The sequence below is a fragment of the Schistosoma haematobium genome, chromosome 1 (genome assembly GCF_000699445.3).
Source record: "Schistosoma haematobium chromosome 1, whole genome shotgun sequence".
Classification (NCBI taxonomy): domain Eukaryota; kingdom Metazoa; phylum Platyhelminthes; class Trematoda; order Strigeidida; family Schistosomatidae; genus Schistosoma; species Schistosoma haematobium.
The window spans coordinates 19,455,399-19,469,115 of record NC_067196.1 but is presented as its reverse complement, the minus strand read 5'-3'; the positions used below and the strand labels follow the sequence as shown (position 1 = coordinate 19,469,115).

General features: G+C 33.4%; 1 protein-coding gene across 1 annotated transcript in view; it reads left to right on the top strand.

Moving 5' to 3' along the window:
- Nucleotides 1–1,835: 1,835 nt before the first annotated feature.
- The window catches only part of KIF1B_3 (Kinesin-like protein kif1b), a gene marked incomplete at its 5' end in the record, with an annotated part of 92,533 nt that continues 80,651 nt past the window's right edge, over nucleotides 1,836–13,717 (top strand). Inside the window, 4 exons of the mRNA XM_051218406.1 lie at nucleotides 1,836–1,935; nucleotides 5,647–5,720; nucleotides 8,013–8,264; nucleotides 13,405–13,583. Coding sequence (XP_051073338.1) covers nucleotides 1,836–1,935; nucleotides 5,647–5,720; nucleotides 8,013–8,264; nucleotides 13,405–13,583 — 605 coding nt within the window. The remainder of the gene's footprint in view (nucleotides 1,936–5,646; nucleotides 5,721–8,012; nucleotides 8,265–13,404; nucleotides 13,584–13,717) is intronic.

The following is a 13,717-nucleotide window of genomic DNA, read 5'->3' as shown; positions in this document are numbered from 1 at the left end:
ATTTGGATGGGACTATGATTTATGGACGATCTTTGAGTAACGCTAAAATCACCTTGAAATGTCTACCTACTTACTAGGGTTATATATTAGTGTGAGGAACTAGAATTAAGATTTACAGTTGGACGTTAAAGTTAGGAATTAGATTTAATGTTTTCATAACGAACTAACATCAGCCATAATACCAAAACGGTTTTTAGTCAAATGAATGGATGAATTTCGAGCCAAAATCCAAGATCCTCTATTTTAAATGTGGTTGGTTCGTCTATTAATTATAGTCCTGCTATTATTTCTATGTAATTCGAAGTGATTATTTAAGATATGAAGTTTTTACTTAGCTAAGAGACTATTTTTTTTAATGTACAAAATTGGCAACGAAACTTCAGAATATTGAATGAATTACCTTAGCTTAAGTTATATTATATACATACATAACTTACTCACTGTTTTTCGGTTGAATCTTACCGACAAAGAAATTGATTAAACAATAATACCTAAAATAAATAGTGCATTTGATTATCTTCAAAGCAATACTTTTCGACCCGAGTATTACAGCATCAATTACTGATACATTTCTAAGTAATCTGACAGGAATCAATGAAGGCAAGGAAACTCTAAATAAATATTTTGTTTCAGGTTTGATATTCAATAGATTATTACTCGTTTCTCTATAATAAGTCAAATTCAAAACGTTCAAGTCTCATAATGACTATAATGCAACAGAAACAATAATTCAAAATTTGTCACATAGCGCTTTTGAGTGTAGATAGTTTGTGATATATTTAAGCATGTGGTTATCTAATTGATTGTCTCATTAGTTGATTAGATTTACAACCTTAGCCTTTGTTGTAACTGCTCTTTGGAATGTAATCTAGGTCTGTAAATATACGATTAACTTGTGCTAAACATTATTAGCGTTTTTTTAGGTAGGTTGTGTTTTACGGGATGGAGATGCTGACCCCATGCCCCACTCTCCTCCTTTACCCGGGCTTGGGACTGGTAGTATCCCTAGAAGAGCCACATGAGGAGTTGTAATTAATATTACCTAATACACTTTTTTTATCGTAGACAAGGTAAGGATTCACTAAAAGTAATCAAGCTAATATACATTTATATTTTAATGATGGTCTATAGAATAGCTGGTCATTTTAGAGTTCACAAACGTTGAATAATATCCGCAAGCTGTCAAATTGTTATCAACATCTTTTGAAATACATTTTACACCGAGAGCTATTTTCGTTTCCCAGTCAGTTTATAATTTGAAAAATTTGAACATATATTTACTCTACTGTAACATATTTAACATTAGATCTAGACTTTTATCCTTAAATTGAGTAGCATTATAGTGCTAAGTAAGATACATTCGATTCTGTTGATAGATTATTAGATCTAAATAATCCTCTACCTAACGACGTTTCTGTTTCAATGTTTTACGTAAATCTCACTTAACTAGTTATTAAAATTACAATACGGTTACAGACATAACCTATTGAATTCCGCCTCAATATTGCTTGAATTATTGAGAGATCGGAGGTTTGTGAGTTTGATCTTGCATATGGTAGTATGTTACACTGGCATGTTTCAAACTAGAATGAATTGTTTTTATTTTTTACTGGTTTAACTTGTTGACCGACATTATCTTTAAGCATTAAGCAGTAAAACTTTAAATGAAGCCCATATCCCTATGCAGATATTTTGTAACAAACAAATGACATGGAATGTTCCTAGATTTATTCCTTATACCTTACACTTTAACATTTCTTATTGTCTTTGAACCACACCATTTTTATTTTACTGTTTTTTTCCATAATAAAGAACCTCCATAACAAAAAAATACAATGTCTTCCGTCAAAGTTGCTGTCCGTGTAAGACCATTTAATAGGAGAGAGATTCTAATGAACAGTGAATGTGTCATATCGATGTCGGGCCAATCTACAAGTAAGTGTGATCATTATATGACAGAAATATTATATTCAGAATTTAAGAAGATTTATCAGTTTAATTACTAAAAAGAATTTATATCAGGAGTGATATCACAGTTTCTTTATATTTACCATATATCAGCTGTTTGCATAAACAATTAGGTTACAGTTTTCAATATTTAATAATTGGTGGATAGAATACATCGGTTTAAAGGTTATGGAATTCCTTAGTTTCAGTGATTTGGATCTTCATTTAGTTACTTTTAAAACGACTGGAAAAGAATATACAAACTTTCTAACAAATGGATCTAAACCCGAATATAGATTTGTATCATTAATGATGTAGGTTTGAGTTGCCCTATTATTGTTATTTAGGATAAAAAAATTTCATCAATCTTTGTTGCCATATGTGTATTATCATACGGATTACCTCTTTGTAGCCATCGTGTTACAAGTTATCTATTTTAAAGATAGATTTATTCATACACTGATTTGAGCTGAACATGAATATCAAGAATGAATCAATCATTACTGATGGCAATGGGTGACGCCCATTAAATATGCCCTAGTAACTGAGATTGAGATGTAGATTACTGTATGCCAATTCAGTGGTCTAAACGTAACTTTCTAATCATTTGACCTGAAAGTCCTCTTATAGTTGGTTCTGGGTATGTATTATTGATTCAAGTACATGAAAGTAATAGTTTAAACTTGCTTTTAAGTTTAATGGTTGTGTAGTTAGCTCGTGATCATAAATCTCTCAACCTAATTGATTTTTATATTAACAATTTATAATACTGAAATGAAAGTACTAACTCAGTGAAACCATAGACTAATATGTATAAACGTTTCAGGTAGATAGATAGACAAAGCTAAATATAAAAATAAACATTTGAGCGCATCCTTGATTGATATTTTTATTGCTCATAAATATCTATTTTTAAAATCTTATGGTATCTGAAGAAGCGAGAACTATCAGTTTGCTCAGAAATAGTTTGTCATTATATCAAACTTACCTTATCAATGTATCTTTCCTTACTATGATCTAAATTTATGCTTTAGTTTTCTTATTTGACTTCGTTATATATATACATACATAACAATTAATAGCCAATTTGTACGTCCCAAGTATTTCAAATGCATTGCATCAAAGTATTCATAACACTAGTCAAATAAATTTCGCTTTTGAATTACCATATATTACAACAAAACAAGTTAATAATGATTCCTAGAAATGTTATATGTTTTGATCATATAATGAGTTGAAAAATGAAGACAAAATAATTAAACCAACAAACTGAGAGTTTTAGTGGCCCTGGATATGACTCTAATAAGATCGTTTCTGTTTGCTATTGAGGTATACATATCATCAATCCTCGTACATAATTATCGACTTAGATCGCCCTAGTGAATAACGGAATTAAATAAATACCAGAATGGATTTTCCAAAACAAATATTTTGTATAATAGTTGATCGGAACAGATAATCAGAGAGACGTAACGAAACGACGCGCAGTGGAGAATGCATGTGAGCCAACTCCATTTAACCAAGCGTTAATCAATATTTATAGTCACACAAAAATAAATTACAGACATGTGGTGACTAGGATAAGAAGTGTACACACATATGCTTACATAAAAACAGTCAACGTTAATAAGCGAGCAATTGACATGGTCAAAATGTGACTCAAGTAGAATGAATAGATCGGCCTGTCCGAAAGCTAGAATAAGGTATGTGGGCTTACATAATCATCAACATTGCAGAGTATTTACAACATGATGATAAATTGTTCTAATGATCCTATTTTTGATTTTTCTGAGTGCAGTGTGATCAGTATTTGTGTGTGTGAATTACCTCGACATATTAATTTTCTCATTAATCTTATGTCAAATTTCACAGGTTGAAATCATGAGTCAATTGAAGCTAGACCACCATGGAAAACCTGGAAGCACTGGACGGCCGTTTCGTCTTAGTATGGAACTCCTCAGCAGTGCGCATCCACGATCCCGCACCCCACGGGATTCGAAGCCAGGACCTACTGGCTTCGCGCTCGAGCACTTAACCACTAGACCACTGAGCCGGCATCCAACGGCTACGTCGAGGTGATGCCTATGAGGGTGCACATATGGGAACAAAGATCAGTCAAAATCCAGCCAGAAATAATAGCATCGGGATAATTCATCAATTTCTAATAATGATATGAATATTATGTTTGTCACATAAGTAGCTAGCTATTTGAACCCAGTAGTTAAGTATGTAATAAATTGGGCATTGAGTTCCAGTGTGAACATCAGAACTAAAATTTATAGAGATAAAACATTTATTTTAAATTCACTGTCAGTAATAATTTATCTATTCGATTATTCGAACTGGAAGTATCTTTATAATAATTAAAATGAAATGCTTTTTTCTAATAAGCTACTGTTTAAAAAGAAAACTTAATTTATCATCTGACAGATATAAAAGTAACCCACAATGTCAGTGAATTAAAAATAATCAGAGAGGGGTTTTGTGGATATTATAGTAATTTCGATCCCGTCTCGCGAGACTCGAACCCAGAACGTATAAGTCTCCCCCGCAAACGCTTAACCTCTAGACCACTGAATCGGTGTTAATGTCTAACTTCAACTAATCCATGGCAGTCTAGTTTCAGTTGACTCATGAACTCAAATATTAAATTACTATAATATACACAAAACTCCTCTCTGATTATAATCACCATATGCTCACTAATGACTGGCTTCAAGAGGTATTTCCTGGAGTTCTAGTGAGAAGCAGTGACCAGTGAAGTTCGACCAGGTTAGCTGTGAGATAGTAACTCACTGATGACAATGGAGGATGGTGGCGCAATTTCATGAATTGGTTGAAGTTTGACATTAACATCGTTAGATGCCAGTCGGCTCAGTGGTTTAATGGTTAAGCGCTCGCGCGCGAGACTGATAGGTCCTGAGTTGTAATCTCGCGAGATAGGATCGTGGATGCGCACAGCTGAGGAGTTCTGTACTAAGACGAAACGGCCGTCCAGTTCTCCTAGGTTTTCTATGGTGATCTAGCTTCAATCGGCCCATGAATTCAACTATTGAATTGAAAATAGACAGAATTCAGCAAAAGTACTGTTTCCGACGAAATCATTTAATTAATTTCAACAGTTGAGATCATGAGTCAGTTGAAGCTAGGCCACCATGGAACACCTGGAAGCACTGGCCGACCGTTTCGTCCTTCATATTTATAGTTGTTTTATAAGTATGCAAGTCTGTAAAAATAAATGTATAGGTTAAGTAAATGATTTTGTTGAGATGAATATTCTCTTCACTAAATTCTCTTTATTATTATTCTCCGGGAAAATTTTATGGTCGATTGAATTCTATCAAACTTCTTTATCAACATTAGACAAAGGTGTAGTAATTTATTAGGAATTTAACACTAAAAACTGTCATCACTGTTCCTTTTTATATTGTTATAATTCGATAATGGTAGCTATCTTTTGTCTAAAAGTATTAACTAGTTGGGAGTGGGTTTTTAGTAACTTTGAACTAGGGATCATTCATATTATACTATATTCTTAGTTCTCCTTTCCATATAAGTGTTTTTTTTCTACAATATTAAATTCATATATCTTGTATAATGGTTTCCATTACCAAACTATATTTCATGACTAGTTGTCTTTTGGTATTCATTCATCGTTTCAATGTCTGGAGTTAATTTACCTTTACTTTCTTGTTTTAGGTATTAGAAAACCAAACTCTAAAGAACCTTCTAAAGTATTTGAATTCGACTACAGTTACTGGTCACATACAGATGTGAGTGTACTACGAATAATTCAACCCTTAATTAAAAATTATATTTTTTTGTATAGAGTGTAGTACCTTAATGATATTCAGGACAAACAAACTTAATGTGGTAGATATAGGTGTCGTGCAATGCGTTTTCTTTTAAATATCTGTTCTGTTGTAGTCAGTGTTCAATTTATGTGTAATAAAATATATTTTAAGCTTCCTACAGTCATATTTTTCTTATTATCCCCACCTCAAACTAGACTAGTACACATAGAAAGATGGAAACTCTTTCATTATGTGTCTATGATATATCTAACATGTAATTACTGAAAAAAGCTAATGAGAAGTAAAGACTGTCTCAAATATATAAATATCGATCTAATCTAGAGCGTTATGAATGTGTCTGTATTATGTTATGGAAGGGTTCTATTCCTTTTCATTAGTTCAAAGGAAATAGTTGGATCTTATAGTGTATGCCGAGGGATGACCTTGGATAAAAACAACAATTAAAAACCGAGAATTACCAGATGACTTCTTCATTTTAGTATGGGACTTTTCAGTAGTACACACTAACCATGACATTATGAATCATTTGCGGGACCTTCAGGTCTCACGACAATTCGGATTAATGATTGATTGGTTTCCAAAATCGTACAAACCAAGAACTGGTATTGTAAACCTTGACAATACAAAGGAGCAATCTGCGTTTATTGTGATTTACTAAGTATTCACATAATACATATACATAGCCTTCAATCTCCCATTTGTAACTTTCAGTGTGTTCTGTAGTCTGAACCATCTTCTCATCTGGTCTCCAAGTGTTATGTCAACGCCATGCTTTTGAATTACTGAAACTCTTCACTCTATTTAACGATTATTGCTACATCTATGCCACGTTTCACTCCCGCAACTTACAAACAATTTTGTAACTAGCGGCCATTACCGCATTACTTTTTACGGCTAACTTCGATTTAGGTTATTATGTTTTCCATAAACTGAACGGGTTTGTTTTATTTTTAAATTACATTGTTCATATGTACAGTTAATAGGCTTAACAAAACAATGATACATCTTACAGTAATATTCCTTGAAAAAATATTCAGTAATATTATAAAACCTAATAAGAATTTCTACATCATACGTGGAGATTAAAAGGTACTGTTGTGGAGAATTTGAATAAAGAAACCGAATATTCCTAAACCGATACTGTAGCAAGATGTTCTTGTTTTTTGGATTGTTCAAATTGTCGATACTTTTCTATTTAATGATATTCCTATTATTTTTAAAGGAAAGTAAATAAGCACATCGAAAAATAATAACTTTTGATACTGTTGAACTATAAAAATTCAAACAAAACCCATTAAAGTGTGCATTTGCGAAATTAGGATATGTAGCATAGTAACTGGGAAATACATTCATCATTATTTTAATAAAACAAAACACAGTAGTTAGTAAATGTTCGTTGTGAAACTTCATAATAAACTTTTGATTAAATGCCTATCATTTTAATGTGAACCTCAGATAGTGAATAAATCACAATGCGTGTTTATTATCCTTCAGAACTTTCAGACAGATCAAATAATTTGACATTCTATACATCATTTACATCCTTCTGTATTGAAAAAGGTCTATAGGCACTGTTGAGGAGTCCCACAATAGGACGAAATGACCGTCCAGTGCTCTCAGGTTTCCCATGGTCGTCTAGCTTCAATTGACCCATGATCTTAACTATTAAACAAAACTAGCTATTAAAACAAAACATAACTAGTTGACATTGTTCTGGTTCAGTGATTTTCTTTCTTAGAATAGATCTGCACAAAATTTAATGTTAATATCATGTAAAAGACTGATAATACACTTCGTTAAAAAATTAGTCAAAAGGGCGATATTTAATTAATATGATGAAACCAAAAAGGTAATAAACCAAATCATACAAATCATGACAACGTTTAATCCTGTTCAGAATACATTTCTTAACCGCACAATTATGTAAAACAGCTCATAAAACCTTATTAAATGTTTTAATCAGTACTGATCACTATCTCACCAGTCTGAATAACACATAGGTAATTCAACATTTTTAGTCGTATAATAGATTCTGATTGACATTGATGGTAGGCTTTGACAGTTTGATTTACTTAGAAGTACAGGGTGAAAAAATCAACAATCAAGCAGAACGTTTAGTAACTCGATTGTGATGAAATTCAATCTTTATCCAAATAAATGTATCTAACATTTCGTTTGCCTAGTTATTTGGGAAGCTGTCGCTTGACTATTTACAGGCATGTATTCAAAGAATATATTATCCTCTTGTAGAAATCGGATCCATTATACGCAGATCAAAAACAAGTTTACAATGATATTGGTAACGATGCTCTTAACCATGCCCTTGAAGGATATAATGTGTGCATATTCGCTTATGGTCAAACAGGATCAGGAAAATCTTATACTATGATGGGTAAACCAGGTGTTGAAGGTCAAGAGGGTATTATACCACAATTATGCCGTGATCTTTTCAAAAAATTGAACAGAACAACTTCCGGTCAAATCATACAACATATGGTTGAAGTAAACATTTGGTATATTTTTCATAATTACTGCTATATAAACTAATAACTTTTTCCTAAAATTCCTTACCTCTACAAATAACAATATTTCCTAACTGGTTAGAATAAGGAGAAGGCGTTCGACAGTGTAAATAGGAGAGCATTATGGAAACTTCTTCGACACTATAGAGTTCCTGAGAATATTGTCAACATTACCCGGAACACATACAACGGACTACAGTGCAAAGTCATGCATGGAGAACAGCTGATAGATACATTCCAAGTAGGGACTGGAGTCAGACAAGACTGTCTACTCTCCCCCTTCCTCTTTCTTCTGGTGGTAGACTGGATTATGAAGACCTCGACATCACAGATGGAACATGGCATACAATGGACAGCTCAGAACCAATTAGACGATTTGGACTTTGCAGATGACCTAGCCGTCCTATCTCATACACACGAACAAATTCATATAAAGACAGCCAGTGTAGTAACAGCCTCTGCATCAGTAGGCCTCAACATACACAAAGGGAAAACCAAGGTCCTCAAATACAACACGGAGAACACCAATCTACTCATACTTAATGGCGAAACTCTGGAAGATGTAGAATCCTTCACATACCTGGGAAGCATCATCGATGAACAAGGAGGATCAGATGCAGATGTAAAGGCGAGGGTTGGCAAAGCGAGGGCCGAATTCCTACAATTGAAGAACATATGGAACTCGAAACAATTGTCAACCAATATCAAAGTGAGAATCTTCAATACGAACGTCAAGACAGTTCTACTATACGGAGCTGAGACTTGGAGAACTACTACAACCATCATCAAGAAGGTAGAAGTATTTATAAATAGCTGTCTACGCAAGATACTCAATGTCCATTGGTCGGATACCGTCAGCAACCGCCTACTGTAGGAGAGAACAAACCAGCTTCCATATCAAGAGGAAATTAGGAATAGACGCTGCATCGCGAGGCAAACCCTAACTTGGAATCCTGAAGGGAAGCGAAAAAGGGGAAAGCCGAAGAACACATTACGTCGGGAAGTAGAAACAGATATGAAAAGGATGAATAACAACTGGAAAGAGCTGAAATCGATTGCCCAGGACAGGGTTGGATGGAGAGTGTTGGTGGGCTGCCTATGAGTAAGTAAGTATGTAAGTTTAGCATAAGCGGAAATCTTGGATATTGGTTTAGTAAAATTCGGTTAATTACAAAATTTGGAAACAAGAATAGTGTTAAGCTTTTAAATTAATCAATTTATAATACGGTACTCTAGCATCCAATAAACCTTAAGATTGATAGCTCATCAATATAATTATAATTATAATAATCTAAGCCAAATAAATTACAAATAGTTACTGAAAAAGAACTGTAATTTGTAATTGTTTTTTTTTTTTTTATTCAATGATGTTGAATTTAACTTCCGGTTTAGTTCAATTAGTAGTTAAGTGGTAATAGCTGAAAATGATTTTTGTCATCATTTATATTAAACATCTTTAATTCTTGTATTGGTAACACATCCATATGAATATGAAGCTTATTCATTGATATAATTGAAATAGAATACTTTTATTTGTATAAATCTTATTGGTTTTGTAAAATTTATTCACATCTGAAATAGTTCAGTTTCAGTATATCATAGATACAATGAAGAACACTTTGTTGAATTGGTTGTGACATTTTATTTATTTTATAAAATTGAATCTTAAACTAGTATCATCTAGTTAATAAACACAACATTCTATTAAATGAGCATTTGTACTAAGGTTAGTAAATTTTGTTATTCATTGAGTTTGTAGTGTCGGTTACTATGTTAAGCCCACGTAGCTTATTCTAGTTTCCAGACAGACTAATTATTCATTTTTCTTGAGTCTCCCATTTTGACCTTGTTAATTATTCACTTAACAACCTTAACTGTTTATATCTGAGCGTATGAGTGTGCACTTCTTATCCTATTCATCACATGTCTGTAACTTATTTTTGTGTGACTATAAGTATTGATTAACGCTTGATTAAATGGAGTTGGCTCATAGGCCTTCTCCACTCTACGTCATACTACTTCGCACTCTTCTCTTCGTCCCTTTGATTGTCTGTTCAAATCAATGAGTGTACGAAATAAACACGCTCAAAAATCCATTCTCGTATTTGACTTATTGCATTCCGTTATTCACTAATGCGGACTATGTCGACAGTTATGTACGAGGATTGGCGACTTGTGTATTTCAATAACATGTGACGTACGATTCAATTGGAGTCAGAGTTCAGGCCACTAAAGTGGTGGGCCCGTCGATAACATCATCCGACATCAAAATGAACTTACTTACTTACTTACTTACGCCTGTTACTCCCAATAGAGCATTGGTTGCCGACCAACATTCTCCAACCCATTCTGTCCTGAGCCTTCTTTTCAAGTTCTATTCAATTCTCATTTATTCTTCTCATGTCTGTCTTGATTTCTCGGTGTAATGTGTTCTTTGATCTTCCTCTTCTCCCTTGGTCTTTAGGATTCCAAGTGAGGGTTTGCCTTGTGACGCAGTTGGATGCTTTCCTCAGTATGTTTCCTATCCACTTCCAGTGCTTCATCCTGATTTCTTCCTCCACTGGAATTTGGTTCGTTATTTTCCACAGTAGATGGTTGCTGACAGTGTCTGGCCAACGGATCCGAAGTATTTTGCGTAGAAAACTGTTAATAGACACTTGTACCTTCTGGATGATGGCTTTCGTAGTTCTCCAATTTTCCGTCCCCTATAGTAGAGCTGTCTTGACATTTGTATTGAAAATTCTGACTTTGGTGTTGTTTTGATTTGCAGATGTTCATCAGTTGTAGATATTCTACTGTTGCTTTGTCGGTTCACGCCTTCACATCTGCATCAGATGCTGCTCAGATATGTAAATGTTTTTACATCCTCCAAAGTTTCTCCGTCAAGTATGATGAAGGGTCCCACTAAAATTTATATCATTAAATACAAAGTAAACGCCTTTAACTTAAAATAGAATATCATGAACCTTGATCAACCAATACTTCATTGTTCATTTTCCTCTCCATAAATTGTATAAATGATAAAAATAGTTCTTGATTTAGAATTTATACCAGATAGAACTGATAAGTCAGTGATTACAGTCAACTAATTGAAACAGAATGATTTATCACTATTTGGAAGATATAGATTGAATTATTACAATATAATTTTCCCAATATTCAATATAATTCACTTTGATTGTAATCGAAGCTAAAAAAGAAACACGTTACTTGTTGTACAAGTTAAAGAAGAAAGAACAATCTAGCGGTATTTACTGTAAATTACTATCATTAACAAACTAAATTATTTATTTTTTTAAAAAATGTAAAATACAATTACCAGAAAGTGTTTTGTGGAGATTTTAGAAACTTCAATAGTTGAAATCATGAGTCAATTGGAGCTAGACCACCATGGAAAACCTGAAAGAACTGCAGGGCCGTTTAGTTCTAGCATTTCTTGAAGTTCTAGTGAGAAGCCGTTACCATTGGAGTTCAACCAGGTCTGTTGTGAGATATCAGCTCACAGAAGACAAAAGTGTACGGTGGCGCAATTTCGTGGATTAGCTGGAGTTAGACATTAACACCGTTGGGTGTCAGCCGGCTCAGTGGTCTAATGGTTAAGCGCTCGCACGTGGGACTGATAGGTTCTGGGTTCGAACCTAGCAGGGGGGCGGGATCGTGGATGCGTACTGCTGAGGAGTCCCATACTAAGACGAAACGGCTGTCCAGTGCTTCCAGGTTTTCCATGGTGGTCTAGCTTCAATTAACTCATGATTTCACTATTAAAATACAATTGTTAAAAACATGAAGTTCAGCTAAGAGATCTCTTTTCAACGAATTTATTATCAAGCTGTACAATCGTATATATATGAAAATTTTTTTGTTAAAGTACTAATTCCGTGAGGAAATGTGAACACGAATAACGAAGACGACGCGATAGAAAGATTGTGATACTAGGTTACGCAATACGAATAATAATAATAATAGATTTAGTGAATATAATAAAATGATTAAAATGTTTTTGTTAGAATAGTCAAAGGTCATTAAAGGTCATAGAGGCGTAAAATTAAACAAGGTGAGTATTTATGAATAAAATAATGGGAATATAGAACATAAGTAAAGGTGAATGCAGCAATAATAGTAATAATAATAATAATAATAATAATAAGAAGAAGAAGAAGAAGAAGAAGAAGAAGGAGAAGAATGGAGTAATAATAAAACTAAGGCCAAGGTAACGATTACGATGAGACGTAATTCTTTTGTACGCACAGTTCTGGTCTGTGCTCATGGATGGTAATAGCTTTGGCTATTTTTAAGAGTTGGATACGAAGAAATCTAGGCATATTTGAACGAATCATATAAAAAAACCTTAAAATCAAACTGTGGATCCGTAGAATGATTACAGTCGATTAGATGTCCAAGTATAGAACTCCTAACTGTTTTCATTTCACCCTTGTAGAACTAAACTAGGATATGTACCCGTATCCGAGTTGAAAGCGAACACTGGCTGCGGCCAATGTACCTTGCTCCATAAGAGCAGGTGAACTGGTAGATGCACATGGAGGCGACCAGACACGGAAGCTTATCTTTTATGGATACAGAAAATACGTTTCTACTAGTGATGGTTATTCGCCGTTTAGCCACATTAAATGTTCTTTTAATCGCCGCTGTTAGACAATTTCCGATTACGTCCGATGTTCGATCACCTTTAAATTCCAGACATATATAAAGGCTTTTCTTTGGGACTGAAGAACTAGATTTCTTGTCACAAATACAACTGTATATTTGTTGTTATGTATATGAATTATCTTAATGAATGTGAAACACAATTTCATCGAATAGAAATTCTAATTTCTATAAGAAGAAAAAAACAAACAAGCTAACAAAACAATCCAGTCTCATTATTTGATTACTTTTCAATAGAAACCACTGAAAAGTAACTTTGCCAAATTTTGTTAATTGTTAAAATCTTGTCAAAAAAAAGAGCATATTTATTGGGATTACAATTTATCAAGTACATATGCATGTATGTATGATTGAGCACAGTTCTTACATTATCTTGACTTATTAAAGTTGTTTAATGATTTAAATTGATTATCATCGAGTATTATCTTTATCTCTTATTACATCTAAAATTTCAGGTATCATATATGGAAATTTATTGTGAACGTGTAAGAGATTTACTGGATCCAAAAAGTAAAGGAAATTTACGTGTAAGAGAGCATCCTATTCTTGGACCATATGTTGAAGATTTATCAAAATGTGCTGTTATCTCATTTGATGAAATTAATGAATTGATTGATGTGGGTAATAAAGCAAGGTTTGTAACTAAATATTATGTCTTACAATAATATATTATAGAAGTTTTTTTACATTTCTGAACCAAGACAATTACCAGATACTTCTTATCTGTGACCTAAGTTAGAATAAAGTAAGAATAATAAATAACAAAAG